The following is a 19,069-nucleotide window of genomic DNA, read 5'->3' as shown; positions in this document are numbered from 1 at the left end:
CATGAAAAATATATGTATTTTAATTAGTAATATAATAAATCAATTATTAGACTTTTTTCATTATTTTGATTAAATTTATCAGAAAATATCTGTCATATCCTAACTTAGTGTGTTTTTAATTTATGAGTTATTTTCATACAATGATTATTAGCTAAAACATAATCAAATAAATAACATTTAATTATACAATATTTGAATGCTAAAAATATATTCAAATATTTATACACAATGAACATTAATCTAAAATAAAACATAAGCATTTAAGAGATATGCTAAAAAATCCTTATGACTTTTTATGATACTTAGAAACGTAATCACAAAAAATGTGATGCAAAAATAACTCCTTATATTTATAATTTTATATAGAGAAATATAGATGTGAGATATTATCCAATACAATTTGAATTTTATTTATTGAGTTATTTAAGAATCAAATATTTTCTATAATCACACTTTCAACAAATAAATGCTTATATAAACGCATTTATAATTGTTAATATTCTACATATACACTCAAAAATCAATGTTAATATTGCACCTATATGAATGGGAAATATAATATTTCAATACATGATTTATTGATATTATAAAATATATGTATATTACATTTGCATTATGCATAAACAAAGAAGCGACCCGTGCAAGTGCACGGGTACACTGCTAGTATATAAATATGAGGAACAACTAGAAAAAGTCATCAAACAACGACCTTCGGAAAAACCTATAAAAAATATATATTGAAGTTAAAAAGTATAAAAGACAAAGATCATAAATATAACAAATATATATTGAATAGCAAAAAGTATTAAAGTTGACATTTTTAAGGTCAACAATGTGAAAGTATCATCACTGTTGGAAAAGGAAGAAGATGACAAAAGTCATCTTACAATGACCTTTGAAGACCAATGCGTGTAACAAAAATAAATTCAATATTTCATCTTGAAAGAAATAAATATGACGAACAACTACAAAAAGTCACCAAACAATGACCTTCGCAAAAACATATAAAAAGGAAGAAACAATGACATTCGTAAGACGAATGCATGTAACAAATATGTATTGAAGATCACATTTTTAAGACACAAAAATGTGAAAGTAGATCGGAAGTGGAAAAACTAAGATGGTGATTCAAAAAAACTAGAAAGGATAAACTTTGAAACAAATAAATATCACGAACAACGACAAACAACAAGAAACAAATATTCAAGATCATATTTTCAAGACAAAAAAATGTGAATAGAGATCGGATTTGAAAAAAGTAAGACGATGATCCATAAAAATGAAAAAAATGAAGAACTTTTGAACACATCTTTGTAAAATCTCAGTTATCATTGATCAAAGGTAAAACGTTTGGAAACAAAACCTTTGTGATTCAAAGGTCAAAGTTTTAGATAAAAAATGTTAGTGAACGTAGTTCAAAGGTAAAACTTTGACATCTTCTGCAAAATAAATATGACGAACAACCATAAAAAGCAGGAAAAAATATTTAAGATCAAAATTTTAAGACAAAAAATGTGAATATAGATCGGATCTAGAAAAACTAAGATGATGATTCAAAAAAATGAAAAAGGAAGAACTTTTGAACGCATGTTAAAAAAAATTCTGTTAGCATTGATCAATGGTAAAATCTTTGCAAGCACAACCTTCGTGTTTCAAAGGCAATACGTTTGAAATAAAAAATCTAAGTATGAAAGTACAAAGATAAAATAAAATACCCAATTACCTTAAGTAGATGATTGAAGATGCAGTTGAGAGGTATAAGAGGTGTATGGGGTTTGGAGATGAAGAAGAAATGAACAACCATGATTGTGAGTTGGGAGGAGGAGGAAGAAGAAGAGGAAGAAGAAGAGGAAGAAGAGGAAGAAGAGGAAGAAGAAGAAGAAGAAGAAGAAGAAGAAGAAGAAGAAGAAATGAATGGTCCTCTCAAGTAATGGAAAGATAAGTGATGTTTTCCTTTGTATTTTAAGGGTAAATGTGTAATATCATTTTAAATAAAAATGATGTAAATGTCAATATGTGTTGCTTTTACTTTACTTTTACACAACACTTTTTTCTCCATTAATGGAAAAGAGTCTCACTCAACAAAATGTGGCATGTTGGATTAATGACATTGCAAAACTTGAAACGCTTAAAGTTTCACACAAAATTCAAAATGTACTTTAAATGTGTTATTATTATATTAAGGAAATTGCAAAACTTTAAATTAAGTGTTGAACTTTTACACAACTTTAAATGCTGGATTTTAATAATGACACTGCAAAAGTTGAAAGGCGTATAAATATGTTTTTTTAAATTTTTTAAAGAAAAATGTGTTTTACAATTTTGTCCTAAAAAACTCCAAGTGACAAGAAAGGAAGATGTTGAATTTTCCCCAATCTGCCTATTACTTTTGTCAGGTTTTCATCACCATTGTATGGATTTATGAACATTGTCAACAAATAAAATTACTTGTTATAGTTTTTTTATTTTCAAAAATCAATTTTAATATTAGCTTTTATTTATGAAATAATAAACAAAAAGAGACATCTCGTTTATAGTGAATTTTTTTTTGTTTGATTTCTTATCTTTCACAACTAATTCATTTCTCATTTTACTCATCAAAATTTAATAGCATTTTCATTAATTAGCATTGTTTTTCCCCTTAGATTGTTTATTATATCATTTTGTGCACTATTTATTTTGTGTATTATATAATTTAATTTAATAACTTTTATTTGTGTGTCATGTTGTTCTTAAATATTGTATTAGTTTCCATATTGTTTTTTATTTTAATATTTTTTAGCATTTGTCATGAGGTATTGAAAATTAAAAGTTATAGTAAAAATATATATGATGATAAATATTAAAAAAAGTATACTTTAAACATAATATAAAAACAACTAAAATAATCATATATGAACAAATAACTTCATACTTTTTGTAATTTACTTTAGAGAAAATGATATTTCTACCTTACCCAAAATGAGAAAGATTAGTTTATTTTAGTTTTCAGCTAAGTTACTCTAACATGAAAAAATTATCACGACATAAATTATAATCTTACAATTTACAAATAAAAACTAAAAACATTGTTATAACAAACGCATGCTATATGAAATGTCTAATCAATATTTTAGTGCATGAGATAAGAACATGTTTGATTTTTGATTGACCATGTCCATATCATCAATATAATTTTAAATTTTGAATAAAATAAGAAAAATGTTAAACTCAAAAAATAAAAAATAAAGTTCAAATATTCAATGTCATCTATAATATTTCACAGATTTTTTTGTTGAAAAAATATTTAATTTTTTTGTTAATTCAATGAATGTAAAGCTAATTGTTTGCTTTTCTATTAAGCATGTGCAATTTGTTCACCCATTACCACTTCAAATTTATTTTAGAATTTGAGGCTAACAAATAACTTTGTATGTCATAAGTAACCATAATTAACAATTATTCTAATGTTTCCATTTTTCATAGTTTTATCATTACAAAATCTCCTTCAAACTAGCTCCCAAAGATCATTATTTTCCTTATGATTTTAATTGTTTAAAAATTTATTTTCATACCTTTTGTTTTCGGTGTAACTAGCTTTGTTCCGTTAACCAAAAAATAAACCAAGTTCGTGAATCATCAATCAACCATCATAACTCTATATGCATAGAAGCCTGTAATCTATGAAAATCTGCAACTTCTAAAATGAAATTTCGGATTGGGTCAGAAAAATCAAATCAACTTTATACTTTGTATTTGATAAAATTTTCAATTCCATTTCTTACCTCCATCTCTCACATTTTACTCATCTTCTCTGTCTTTATCAACTCATCTCATTTAATGCACTAATTCTAAACCATGTGAATGCATGGGTAACAATATGTGAGTTCTTAAGTGAATGCATGCGTAATATGTACGTTCTTAACTATGAGAATGCACGAGTAACATGCATTCTTAACCACACAAATGTACGAGTAACATGTACGTTATTAACTATGAAAATGCACGCGTAATATGTGTGTTTTTAAACATGCGAATACACAAATAATATTTATCCTTAACCATGTGAATGCACGATTAATATGTGTGTTATTAATCAATATAAATACATGAGTAATATATATGTTCTTAAGTCTTAGTCATGTTAATACACGAGTATCATATGTGTTCTTAACAATATGCTAAAATAATAAGGTAACTTACTTAGAGATAGAATAAGAAAGTTAGTTGGAATACATCTCACTGACATACATGAATCATTGACATACTTTTTCAGTGTTATATATTGATATGACCTTAAGTCAATTTGCTCTCACAAAACATCAAACAACCCAAGCTAACCCAAATTAAGTAAAAATTATACAAAGATTAACTAAAAGAAAAAAATGCAAATAAGTTCTATACATTGTCACTATATCATCTACTATTCATGTTTAATAATTATTAACTTTTTAGAAAACATAATACAAATGAATGATGTATAATATACTGACTATATATACATCTTTAAACTGCTCCAAACTAAAATTCATTGTGGAATTAAGAATTTGATATAAAATAGACACTAAGTGGATTCATGGCACTAGATATGCCTCTAAAATTAATGTAACATCGTAGTTGCATCCAACATAATATTCCATATGTGTTAGTTTTAGGTAGGTGTGGATAGCATCCAACCTGACTCACTTATCCGGTTTGATTTAATCATAATCGGATTTGAATATGGTTGGATTTTATCGAGTCTAGATTCATGTTAAAAAATTAGATCTTGATAATATTTTGTGTTTAAGGGACAATCATGACTCGTCCTATTGTTCCTCGTTTGTCATGTTTATATATGTTTATGTAATCGTACAAATTAATAACATCTCTTTAACTAAAAGTATTATTTATTATCTAATTTTTTCATGATACATACATATATGTAAATGATAACCAGAATACTTACATATATATCATTTCATATGTTAAATTATATATCCATAATAATAATTAATATTGAATTTTTTTAATCTAAAAGTTATATACATTATATTTAATGACTTGAGGGTCAGAGTCGGGTTAGCCTTCAAGTCTAGGCAGGGCCGACCCTATAGGATGTGTCAGATGTGTCGGCATAGGGCCCATAGTTTATGAGAGACCTAACTATTTTTTAGATACATAACTAACACAATAATAAATGTGCGATTGTTTTTTATTGACTTTTAAATCAATTGTATTATCAATGATCACCACTTTATGCATAAATTCCTTTAATATTTAGTGGTTATAATAGTCATTGTTTTAATTTTATCATATGGTTAATATATAATTAAAATAAAATCTCTCCTAAGGTGAATAAAGTATGAGATTGTTTAAGATTTATTAAAAAGTTATTCTCAAAAAATATATTAGACTCATTAAGCTATTATAATTTGTTTGAAACTATTTTATTTAAAATTTATGGTAACAATAATATAATTAAATTATTTTGATATATAATGTGTACTTATTAATATTTGGATCTGACAATTTGTTTTATATACTCAACCTTGTTCAAACTTTGATATACAAGATTCACATGGTTAGATTTTTTATATGATTTTAGGGCTCAATTTTGTTTTATATACTCAACCCAACTCTTATCTTACGGATGAACCTAATGCCCATTTGATGTTTTCATGGGTGAGAAAAATATTAGAGAGATGAAGTTAGAAACCTTCTAATCTTTTGAAAAACCAAAATAACATTTTAGAGAAGAATGAATAAATAAGTGGACTCATTTAAACTTTTACCCACCCCTCAAACCTCAAAGTACCAAAAGTAGAAGGATTTAATATCTATATATTAACTTAACAGTGTAAGAGTTTTTTATACCATCAGTACATCATCTGTCATTGATTTGTTAACCACCATTGACAGATAGGGTTTAACTGTCCAATTTATCCTCTGCTTACGTGGCAGCTACATACTAACCTTACCTCAACTCAATTGGGTAACTACTAACCACTTTCCTTACTTCCAAACAGTGTGGTAAACTACAATTTTTCTGTAGTCACTGATTTTGCAGAACCCATAAATCCAACTACTTCAAAAGAAAAATTATGAAACTATAGAAAAAAATCTCAGAAAAAATGAAAGGGTTAGGTTCTCATACACTATTGGTTTCAAGGGTAAAGCCTCCTCTGTTGGGAGTGGTGGGTAAATTACCATACCGCCCTCATTTCTTCAGACCCACCCTTTTATCCACATGTAAGTAAATTTGCATAATTATGCTGTTTTCTTAATCAAGTTTTGATTTTTTCATCTGGGTTTGACTTAAATTGAAAGTTTTCAATCTGGGTGTTATGCTTTAGTTTGAAGTGCACATAGGTTTTTCCACTGTTAGGGTAAATAATAGTTGAATTTGAAAATGTGTGGAACTTGTATTGGAAGAATGAAGGGTGGAAAGAGACCCACTTGGTTTAAGATGAGATTGAGATATACCAAGTTATCAACAACTTTAGCAATGCCTTTTTCTTTTTAATATTTATATAAGTATAATAGATTTATATGTTCAATTTAGTTGGTGATGTTATTTACTTGCCAACATTCTGTTCAGATGAATATCCAATTCGGGGGTGGTGGATGAAATCCGAAGTGGACTGAATTGGGTGGTTGATAAGAAAATTATGTTGCTTGAAGTAATTTAATCGTGGAAACAAAATTAAGATTGTGCCCACTGTCCTAGATATATTAATTTCTCTATTATATTTTGAAGTAACATTTTGTTATCCTTTTGTTGAGGGAGTTCAGTATTTTTATTCTGGTAGCTAATATTGGTGAGATAAACGTGCTTAGTCTAAGTTTCCGGGGTAATCAAAATTTGCTGTTAATTATGATCCTAGACATTGGAATCAAATCCTATCTATGGATTGTATGCTCTCACTTTTCTTGGGCATTGTTTACATTTTCTATAACTTATAATATTGGTACTTGTATTTGTAGTCTTACTAATTGACATTATACCTAAATAATATATAGTAAGATGCAGACAGAAGTCGAGGTTGACCTTAGCCAATGGAACAATCCGAGCCCAAGCATCCAATGTCAGCTTCGGACCTGGAGATTATGGAAGCAATACCGAGAAAGAGAAACACAATGTTGTTGAAGGAACTGATATCAGTGACAGTTCATCTAAAATGTGAGTTCTATTTGATTGATTTCATTTTGATATGAAAGATTGTTAAGTATTTTAGGTTTACTATTAGGAAAAGGAAAAAGAGAGAAAGGTGGCTAAATGCAATGAACTGAAAATTTAATTCATAATTGTAATGAGTTACAATATCCTAACCTAATACTCCTATTTTTACTAATAGGTCAAGTCACAAACAATTACAGTAATAAACTAATTAATGAAGGAAATAAATCAGGACAAATAACAAAATCAACAAAAAACTTATGAGATTGTTTCCTTAATTACAAGTTTATTTGATTCGAAATACATTCTCATGATTGTTAAACTCTAGTGTTAACTCGTAAACTTTAGGGGGTTCAGTTGAGTCAACTCGCATGAGAACTCAGACCTAGATGAAGTTGGGTGAACTTGTATAAACTCACATAAACTCGGGTAAACTCGCGAGTTCACCAACAAGTGTACAAGTTCACTCACTCGCTAAGATTATATCCTCTTAGCACCCAAAACCATTGTTACTTGGTACACGATATGGGTATAGTTCACTTGGCTATGCAGTTCATCATTTTTTACATTAATTTTATGAAACCTTCTTTATGATGAATCCAATACGTGGATCACGGTATGGTGAATTCGGTATGCGAGACGTAGGTGAATGAGAAAATTACGTAACTATGCCCAAAATGACATTGTCTTGATAACCGAAACATCTGAGTATGCAGTTCTTCACACCTTTAGTAGGGAAAATGATAGAGCATGTAACTACATTCTCTTCTCTACTTACACGTCCTCCACCTAATCTTCCTTGAGTTGAAGGATTGAAGCTTTAGCTGTTGTTGACTTGCTAGTCTAAAATCCATTGGCTGTTGCATTTCAGGTTACATGAAACTGTTATAGTCATCAGCAACTCTGGCCATAAATCTCATGGGCAAACCACTCCTAAATATGATTAATTTTTTGGCTAAATTTTGTCCTGCTGAAGGTGTTCTTGTTTCTTTTGATATTAACTGTGAGTAGACAGAGCGTAACAATTATTGGTCAATGTATCAGTGTATTATGTGATACTGTTTTCTTCTTTGTATAAAATATTAATTGTTCATTTATATTACTACTTATATTCTAATTTGTATTATCACACCTTTAGTCCTTTACAAATTTTGATTTGTTTATTGTAGACCTTGGATGTGAAATAATATGGGTTGTTATTATGTGTTGATGCTATATAGGTTATGGTATTGTATAATTGTTTTTTTTTAAAATAGGTAAAGTCATGCATTCACGAGTCGATTTTACCTAGCCTCCACAAGTTTAGGTAAACTCATGAGTTCGACAACATCTTAGTAAAGATAACAACAACATCAACAACCAAGCCTTAGTCCCATTAGGTAGGGTCAGCTAACATCTTTAGGAAATATATTCTAAGATAAACTAATGGTTTCCTGAATATATTCTAATTAAAATGATGGCCATTTAGACCTTTTTCAGGTTCTAGTGAAATGACATGTGGTATTGGGAACATATCAGGATATGACTTTTATTTTTGACACTGTTTTGTTGGGCTTGGGCAATATGGTTGCTTTTTATGGTTCCTATATGCCTTCAAATTCATTTTCTTTTTGTAACTTGTGGTGTGGCTGACTTTCTTTACAATATATGCATACTTTTGAAATTAAGGAGTATGAGGAATTCTATGATTTTACTCTTTATCTCATTTAGTTTCCTCTGTCATATTAATGTTGATGCTGATATTAAGCTAAAGCTTTCGATACACCAGGCAATTAGTGTCAGTTCTAACTTTAAAATGTGCGGTTGGCTACAGGAGTTTGAATCAATAAACCTGGTTCCTCTAAATCATATTTTTCCTCCACAACAACAACCAAGCCATAATCCCACTAGGTGGGGTCGACAACATGGATTGAATGTCATCATAATGCTTTATCAAAAATCATGTTTATTGACAAAGCATTGATCTCTAAGTTTTTCTTAATCGTTTCGCCTATGATTTTTCTTGGCCTCCCAGGTTCTCTATATCACAATTGTTCTCCTTCTCAATTATATTATTTATTACCAGTTTGACCCTTTGGCTCTTGCTTATGTCCTTGCATTATCTTAATAGCTTGTTTTTACTCTCACATACCTGGGCATGGCATTCTATGTTGGTTTTGTCCAAACAAGAACAGATAATCCTTTTTGTATATTGGACCAAATTTAAGCTTGTGTTTTTGCTAGTATTTCTATATGAAAAAATTCAGTTCCTCCATGCAATATGACACTTATCATTATCCCTCATACTGTCTTAGCCTGACGAATCTATGCAAATGTGAAATATATTCCTCCTGCATCTTAGATAAAGTAGATAGATATTGTATAAAGTAAGAAATTTAGTTAGACATTCATACTATTAGAAGTGTTCTAGTTATTGATTTTCTATTGCTTGAGTTGTTTAGTCAGTTAGCTTTAGTTAGAGTTTGTTAGAGAGTTTGTTAGAACTTAATCACTCTCTATATAAAGGACTCAACTCCTCATTGTAAATCAGAATTATAATAATACAATTCTAGATATACTCTTATCTTCTTTCTCTCTCAACTTTAGAATCCTCTTATCTTTTCTTTCTTACATGGTATCAGAGCCATGGCGGCCACAACCACCAACACTGGAACGGTTCCCTCTTCACCACTGCTTTCTCCCTATGTTGCTTCATCGCTTCAAGTGGTTTCTTCTTCTCTAGTTCTTCATCTTCCGTCTGTGAAATTGACGGAGAAAAATTACTTGGTGTGACGCCATTTCATGCTCGCAACCCTAACCTCTAACAGGGCTAACAGATTCGTCTTAGGACAGAGATTCCTCACAGATTTCTTACGGAAGATGATCGTCTAATCAATTGTATCAATCTAGCGTATCTGCGCTGGGAAGAATTGGATCCTGAATTCTCTATCTAAAGGACTTCAACCACGTGTTGTTGGTTGTCGACACTCATGGCAACTCTGGGAGGAACTTGATTCCTATTGCAATTCTTAGACGAAAGCGCGCAGTCGCCATTTGTGTTCTCAGCTTCGTTCCATCTCACAGGGTTCGAGTTCAATTTCTGAATACTGCACAACAATCAAGGAACTTGTGGATGCTCTAATCTACATTGGTACACCGATTTCAACTGCTGAAGACATCGATTATATTCTCGATGGACTTAATGAGGAGTATCAACCAGTTATCATCTTCGTTGAAAGTCAGTTGGATCTTCTTTCTGTTCATAACCTTGAATATTTCTTGCTTACCTTTGAATCTCGGCTTGAGAAGAATAAAGGTAAAGCACTCTCAGATGCTCTCTTGGCTAATGTTGTTGTTCATGCTATCTCACCTCCATCCTCAAAAACGATTAATTCGTTTTCAAGACAACATACAGTTTCGTCGCAAACTCCACCATCACACTTCTCGCCTAAGTCTGAATCGCAAAATCTAGGTTTCACTGCTGGTTATGGAAGTTTTAATGGTTATCGAGGAAGTCGTGGAGGTCATGGTGGTGGTCAGAATAGAGGAGGAAGAGGTTTTGGACGCTTCTCTTTGTTATTATGCATTTACGGCAACAGATCCAGTCATGATGTCATCTCTTGCTACTATGCTCCATCAAACTTTGGTGCACCTTATTCCCCTCCCTCTTATCCATTGCCACGTCAGCAACCTTCTCATTTTTTCAATCAGAATGGGCCTCATTCACGTTTTCCAGCCCACTTTCTTCCTGACTTCAACAATGACTTTTACTCTGGGCCTCCTCAGTCATATGATCATGGGCCCTCTTATTATCAGACTCATGACACTTCTCTACTTGGGCCTAGCCCAAATCATTCTGCAAGACAATCACTCCCTTATTATGCAATGACTGCAACAGCACCACATCACATTACACCCTCTGCCATGAACACCAAGAAAGTCACGTGGTACCCTGACTCTAGGGCCACCAATCATTTGACTGCTGATCCAGATTTGTTTCATGAACCAGCTGAAATGTTCTCTCATGATCAGATATATATGGGTAATGGAACTGATATTCCTATTATTTCTGTTGGCACCTCTTATTTCACCACTACTGCTAATTCACATAATACCTTCCAATTAAATAATCTTCTTCTTGTTTCCTCTATTACCAAGAACTTTTTGAGTGTGTCACAATTCGCAAAAGATAATTGTTACTATGAATTTCATCCTAATGTTTGTTATGTAAAATCACACGATTCTAATGAGATATTATTGAAAGGATTTATCACCAAGGAAGGACTCTATGCTTTCTGAGGTGTTCTTCCCACTCTTGTGTCTTCCTGTGTTGTTGCTTCTTCTAGCAGTAATAGGTCTAGTTCTGGTGTTTGTAATAAGTCTAACTCATCATCTTGTAATAAATCTAGTTCTACTATGTGTAATGAGCCTAGCTCACATACTTCAGTATTTTCGCTTTGGCATTCTAGGTTGGGTCATCCCCATGAATCTGTTGTTAAGAATGTTTTGGAAAATTGTAAAATCTCACACAATAATAAATTCACCCTCATTAATGGATGATTGAGCAACTTGACATAAACAATGTCTTCTTAAATGGCATTCTTGATGAAGAAGTCTACATGAATCAACCATTAGGATTTCAAAACAAGGACAAATCCCTAGTGTGCAAACTCCACAAAGCCATCTATGGACTAAAACAGGCTCCAAGGCAATGGGTTGAGAGGTTAAAAGGTTCCTTACTCAAGCTTGGTTTTCAAATTAGCAAACGTGATAATTCCCTTTTCATTCACACATCTAAGACCTATAAACTGTATGTTTTGGTATATGTTGATGACATAATTGTCATTGGATCATCCTCCTCGCATGTTCAAAATCTTATCAAGGATCTAAGTTCAACATTTGCTCTCAAACAGCTAGGACCTCTGGATTACTTTCTTGGTATTCAAGTCAAACACAAAAAGAATGGATCTTTGTTTCTATCTCAAGCTAAATACATCAATGATCTTCTTGAAAGAGTTAACCTCTCTTCATCTAAGGCTCTTCCTACACCAATGGCTAGCAATTGTAAACTAACTAAGCATGGAACTGATTTCTTGAAGATGCTACTTTCTACAGATCCATTGTTGGTGCCCTTCAATATGCAACAGTCACCAGACTAGACATCACCTACTGTGTGAACAAAGTGTGTCAATTCCTTGACAAACCTTGTAATTCTCATTGGACAGCAGTAAAAAGAATCCTTAGATATCTCCAAGGGACTAAGAATATGGGATTAACAGTTAAACTTGCTGGTCACCTATCCAATCTATCCATTGTAGCCTTTTGTGATGTTGATTGGGTTTCAGATATTGATGATAGAAAGTCTACCTCTGGTGCTTGTCTCTACTTGAGTCTTAATGTTGTCACCTGGTGGTCAAAGAAACAACATACTATATCTAGATCCAGCACTGAGACGGAATATAGAAGCTTAGCCTTGGCTTCTCAAGAAATCATGTGGCTTGAGTCTCTACTCAAAGAATTACATGTCACCTATCAAAGTCCTATCATCTTCTATGACAACTTAAGCACAGTAGCCATGTCTCACAATCTAGTGTTGCACAACTGTACCAAGCACATTGAACTAGATTTGTATTTTGTCAGAAACAAAATACAAAACAAGACACTCACTGTGAAGCATATTCCCTCAGAATTTCAAACTGCTGATATCTTCATAAAGCCTCTACCTAACACTCAATTCATTACTCTCAGAAATCAGCTAAGAATTCAAGACTGCAACTCAGCAGATTAATCAGAACTACATCATCTAAGGAGTCTTGGATTCAGAGGGATATATTAGAAGTGTTATAGTTATTGATTTTCTATTGCTTGAGTTGTTTAGTCAGTTAGCTTTAGTTAGAGTTTGTTAGAACTTAATCACTCTCTATATAAAGGACTCAGCTCCTCATTGTAAATCAGAATTATAATAATACAATTCCAGATTTACTCTTATCTTCTTTCTCTCTCAACTTCAGAATCCTCTTATCTTTTCTTTCTTACACATACCATCGGAAATATAAAAAGTGCTCCCCCTCCCCTTGGGTCGCATGCATAAAATTCGACACATGTGGAATGGAATGCATTACTAGAGTAAAACTATCCGCTTCATTTTATTCAGCAGAGTGGCATTAGGTGGTATGTCTTTAAGCTAGTTTTGTTGATATAACATGTCACTCAATTGGTTTCAGTTGAATTTTCATATTTTAATAACTATAATCCTTCATGGCCATATTACAATTCTTATGTAATTTTATGGTTTGACAGTGTGAAACCTCCCAATAGGATCCCTTATGCTATCTCTATAGCTCTTGTGCTGTTTGGGAGTGCTCTTTTGTTTTCTCTGATAGCCTTTTTGAAAAGGGGACCTTCAACAGTTCTAGCAGCAATTGCAAAATCAGGATTCACTGCTGCTTTTTCATTAATATTTGTTTCTGAGATTGGGGACAAGGTAAATTATCAAGACTTTAAGTTGTTCCATTTATCTTTTTTGTTGTTTTATTTTTGCATTCTTAAATTCCTCATTTGATCCTTCTTTTCTTTTTTCTTTTTTCTTTTTTCTTTTTTTTTAATTTTTATTTCTTAGAGGCTTAACTTATACTCTTACATGTACAAATAAGTTCATAGAGAAGAAGATAAAGTTAAATGAGTTTATCAAGGACATTTTTTTGGAAGCTTAAGTTGTAAGGTGCATTTGCATGCCCAAAAATGGTTTTAATGTTTAACTTTACCCGTTAGACAAGAGCCCTTTGGGCTTGAAGCATGGAAAACAGACATCCCCCATTTTATCTTGTGCTGAAATATAACTTAATTATGAAGAGTGGGGTTGTCAAGAGTCGAACTCCTAAACACTTCGTCATAGAGGGGCTCTCATACCATGTCAAGTAGCAATTCTTTTAAAATTGTAAGTTGTTAGGTGGAAGCTCCATAACGGGTGTTATATTTCTAATAGAATTAGCCGGAAACAGATGGAACTTATAAGAAGTTTATTATATGTTTACAACTTACCAGTATATGCTTGTGGTCAGCAGACAATTATCATTAAATACTTGTATAATATTGCTGCATGTGTATTATATATAAAATCATTCCTGTCCCAAGAGATGTGCTAGATATATAGAATCATTCTTCTGCCTTCACCAGGTAGCTTAAATTTTTAGTCGAGTTAGTTTAGCACAAGGTAAGTTGGCCTATGCATCATTTATGCTTCAAGCCCGAAGGGCTCTTGTATGAGGGGGAACGTTATGTATATAATTTGATTCATGTCCAATGGTATGTGTTACATATATAAAAAATAGAAAAGAAGATATAAAAACATACACCAATCCATGTGGTTTGACCTAACAGCCTAAGCATTTAGAGAGTTGGTTCATGACAATGGATAAAACTTGCAGTGATTTATGTAGAAGACCATATTCTTTCCTATCTTCAGGTTATCTGGATCAGCAGAATTCTTTGTTGTTTATTCTCTAAGAAAATATTGATTTAACTCATGAAAATCCTTCAGATTAAAATTCTGAAACACAACTTTGGCTTTATTCCTATTTCAACTGTTTTATGCAGTTAGGTTTGGCTTTGTTGGTCAACTTTAGTATTTCTTAACATTTGTTACACTTATTGACTTCTATGTATTGGTGGACCTTAAGTTTTCCCTTTATGTTTTGACCAGACATTCTTTATTGCTGCACTCTTGGCAATGCAATATAAGAAAGGATTGGTAAGTCTTCTCTCTCTTGCTTCCGTCTTCGGCGCAATCCCATTAATGTGATGATATCTGGTTTCCCCTGTTATTGTTTTAATTTTCTTGGCTTATAAACTCTAAATTTTTGGATTGAAATTATTCCAATATTTATTTTTTGACTGTTGTACCTGTCAACATTCGTATTTCTAACTTACTGATCATCAACCAGGTCCTATTGGGGTCAATGGGTGCTCTTGGACTCATGTCAGTCCTATCAGTTGTTATTGGCCGAATCTTTCAATCCGTGCCTGCTCAGTTCCAGACAAGTAAGTAGTAAAATATGGCATTTCTCTTGAATGGAAGAATTCATTTCAGTACATTATAGGCCATGAAAATTATTATACTATATCTATTTCTTTTCTGAAATTTCTTTACAAGAAGTTAAAGTTTTACAGTTAAATGAGAATTTGTTACAGACTGGTGTTTGTCATTATTTTCTTTTCGACATTTTGGCTTTGTATGTCTTTTCTAATTATCATTGCTTGTCTTCACATTATTTTTGGAATCTTTTATTTTTAAGTTTTGTCACTCAATTTAAAAGCCGTAATTTATTTCATTAGTCTGTTGTATTCAATCCTCTTTTTACCATGGAGGTAAGTTGCACCTAGTTATTAGTTATGGTGATTGCTGATGTTTCTGCCTTGTGTGGTCTGCTACAGCCTTGCCAATTGGAGAATATGCAGCAATAACTCTTCTCTTGTTTTTCGGCTTAAAATCATTAAAAGACGCATGGGATCTTCCATCAGCTGTGGTTAAGAATGGTAATGACAGCAACCTTGAACTTGATGAACTTGCTGAAGCAGAGGAGCTTGTGAAAGAAAAGGTTTGGACCTTTTTCCTCTATATAACTTGGAGTTCTGGATCTTTATTCAGACAAGAACTTTTAATTGAAATATTTATAAAATGCATTAACGTAATAATATATGCAAGACATGTGTGGTAAAATATTTTAGCTTTTATATTGCCCATTTAACCTCTCATATTCTTTCCTAAATGTCTTCAGGTGTCAAAACAGCTTACAAATCCGCTTGAGATTATTTGGAAATCTTTCAGCCTTATATTTTTCGCTGTAAGGCTCATTTCCTCTTATCCTTATATTATGCAATAGCTTAGCATTTTTATATATATCTGTAAAGATATCAAAGAAATGGAAGAAGAAAGGCAGTTACAGAAAATAGAGAGAGAAGAGTAACTAACTTTTATTCAGTTAGTTTAGAACTTTATTATTTTGTTTTTCTTACACAATAAGAGCTCCTCATTTCTATTTATAGAAACCGAGGACTCAGAAAATATAGGCCACGTCATCAAGGCTTAACAGCTTTTATTGATTAAAGGCAAGGCTAACCTATATTCTAATATACCCCCTGAAACCATGTATCTCTTTTTGCAAAAAAAAATACATTGGTTTACTAGTTATTTTAGGGATAAACCATCAATGACTCTGAGACACTTCCTCATGGCAGTGAACTTTGTTGTTGATAGTGGTTTAGTGAGAACATCTGCAGTTTGATGTTCTGAGGGAATGTGCTTCACCTGAAGAGCCTTGGACTGGATTCTGTCTCTGACAAAGAACAAATCCAGTTCTATGTGCTTTGTTCTATTGTGAAGAACAGGGTTATGTGCCATGGCCACAATGCTTAAGTTGTCACACAAGATCAGGGGAGTTTGATGTTTGAACTGAAGTTCTGAAAATAGGGACTCAATCCAGATAACTTCTTGAGTGGCAAGGGCTAGGCTTCTATACTCTGCTTCTGTGCTAGACCTAGAGACAGTTTGTTGTTTCTTAGATCACCAAGTGACAATATTTGGTCCAATGAATACACATGCTCCAGATATAGACTTTCTATCATCAGGATCTGCAGCCCAGTCTGCATCACAGCATGCCATAACAGAGAGAGGCATGGAGGAAGTGGCTGACCTAATATGTAGGCCAAAGGAAGTAGAGCCTTGTAGATACCTCAGAATTCTTTTAACTGCAATCCAGTGTTGAATAAGAGGTTGACTCATGAATTGACAAACTTTGTTGACACTAAAAGTAAGATCTGGCCTAGTAACTGTGGCATACTGTAGGGCACCAACAATGGATCTGTATAAGCTAGGATCTTCAAAAGAATTTGAACCAGACTTGGTTAGTTTACAAGAAGTCCCCATAGGTGTTGTACTTGGTTTAGCAGATAGCATGTTTGCCCTTTGTAGAAGATCCTTGACATACTTGGCTTGAGAGAGAAATAAAGAACCATCAGGAAGATGAGTGACTTCTATGCCAAGAAAATAGTCCAGAGGGCCTAGTCTTTTTAGAGCAAAATTGTGACTTAGCTTGTCAATGATATTAATAACTTGAGATTTAGATGAACCAGTGACAATAATGTCATCAACATACACAAGAACAAACAGTTTATATGTTGATTTGATGAGAATGAAGAGGGAGTTATCACACCTACTGATATGAAACCCAAGTTGAATTAGAGTACCTTTAAGCTTTTCAAACCATTGCCTTGGTGCTTGCTTTAGGCCATACAAAGCTTTATGAAGCTTACAAACTACACCTTTGTCCCCATTCTGAAAACCAGCAGGTTGCACCATGTAAACATCCTCATTTAGTAACCCATTGAGAAACGCATTGTTGACATCCAACTGTTCTAGAGGCCACTGATATGTAACAACAAGGGTAAGGAGAATTCTGATTGTAATAGGCTTGACCACAGGAGAGAAAGTTTCAGTATAGTCCACACCAGGTTGTTGATGAAACCCTTTAGCTACAAGTCTAGCTTTGTACCTATTTAGAGACCCATCAGCATTTTCTTTTACTCTGAACACCCATTTGCAACCAATAGCATGTTTATTAGGAGGAAGAGAGACCAAAGACCATGTTCCTAACTTGATTAGAGCATCATATTCTTCCTACATTGCCTTTTTCCAAACTGGATAAGAGCTTCTTTTACAGTTGTAGGTTCAGTTTGAACCAAGAGAGCTCTGAGAAATTCTCTAGGAACTATGGATTTATCAATTCCTGACTTGGACCTTGTGACCATAGAGTGAGTTGGTACTAAAGCAGTGGTGTTATGTGTGTTGGTATGGTCAGTAGACTCTGGACTAGATGACTCAAGGAGACTTTGAGATGGGAGGGACAATTGACTGAAAGGAGACATTCTTTGTGTATTATTTGTGTGTTTGTAGAGTAAGTAGGGACATGAGTATGCAAAGAATTGGACAGAACAGGGGATGGTGACACATCTTGAGCAGAGGACAAAGGAGAAACATGGGGAGAGGTGACTCTAGGGATAAACTCATGAGTAATAGATGTGGTTGATTCAGTAAACTCCTTTTTGGAACTGTTTGGTATGTCTGAGTCAGAAGCATAGGGAAAAATATTTTCATTGAAGACAACATCCTTTGAAATATAAAGTCTACCCTCTTTTGACAAACACTTGTAACCCTTGTGCATAGAGGAATATCCCAGGAATGTGCATTGAGATGACCTTAACTGTAATTTGTGGTTGTTGTAGGGTCTTAACAAGGGAAAACATGCACAACCAAAAACCTTTAGAAATGTGTAATCAGGTTTTGTATTGTACAGAAGAAAATAGGGGGATGTATTTTTTTAGAGAAGGAGTGGGTAGTCTGTTTATAAGATATACAGCAGTGGTAAAGGCATACTCCCAGAAGGTTAGAGGTAGATTAGCATGAGTTAATAAAGCTAACCCTGTTTCCACAATATGTCTATGTTTTCTCTCAACAGTCCCTTGTTGATGGTGAGTGTGGGGACAAGATACTCTATGATTAATTCCCAAAGAGGTTAGATATTTGGTAAAGGTTCTGAATTCCCCACCCCAATCACTCTGAACAGCCTTAACAGTTTTATTAAATTGAGTATTAACCAATTTAAGAAAATGTTGAAAGACATGAAGAGTAGTTGATTTTTGTTTGAGTAAATATATCAAAGTATGTCTAGTATGAGCATCTACTATGGAGAAGTAGTATCTAAAACCTGAATCAGAACACATAGGAGAGGGACCCCACAGATCAACATACAAAAGATCAAAAGAATCAGTATAAGTGTTTGTGGAAGGTAGAGATGGTATTTTGTGAGCTTTGGCACAACAACAAGCAAAACAGAAATCTGAATCAGTGTTATTTATTGGAGACAGATTACAACTGGTCAATACATTTTTGACAAT

General features: G+C 32.8%; 1 protein-coding gene across 4 annotated transcripts in view; it reads left to right on the top strand.

Moving 5' to 3' along the window:
* LOC109325762 (GDT1-like protein 2, chloroplastic) overlaps nt 5,930-19,069 on the top strand; it is a 16,334-nt gene continuing 3,194 nt past the window's right edge. For 3 of the 4 annotated variants that reach the window (XR_002105185.1, XR_002105184.1, XM_019558311.1), the window contains exons 1-7: nt 5,930-6,210; nt 6,982-7,141; nt 13,418-13,601; nt 14,820-14,867; nt 15,061-15,157; nt 15,551-15,714; nt 15,895-15,960. Coding sequence is in view for 2 of the 4 variants with exons in the window: in XM_019558311.1 (XP_019413856.1) it covers nt 6,093-6,210; nt 6,982-7,141; nt 13,418-13,601; nt 14,820-14,867; nt 15,061-15,157; nt 15,551-15,714; nt 15,895-15,960 (837 nt within the window). In the remaining 2 variants the exon portion in view is untranslated. Of the gene's footprint in view, nt 6,211-6,981; nt 7,142-13,417; nt 13,602-14,819; nt 14,868-15,060; nt 15,158-15,550; nt 15,716-15,894; nt 15,961-19,069 lie in introns of all 4 variants that reach the window. The other variant, XM_019558312.1, reaches the window with a different exon arrangement.

Source organism: Lupinus angustifolius, chromosome LG13 (assembly GCF_001865875.1).
Source record: "Lupinus angustifolius cultivar Tanjil chromosome LG13, LupAngTanjil_v1.0, whole genome shotgun sequence".
Lineage (NCBI taxonomy): Eukaryota > Viridiplantae > Streptophyta > Magnoliopsida > Fabales > Fabaceae > Lupinus > Lupinus angustifolius.
The sequence above is the reverse complement of the archived record's forward strand: the minus strand, read 5'-3'. Positions and strand labels throughout refer to the sequence as shown.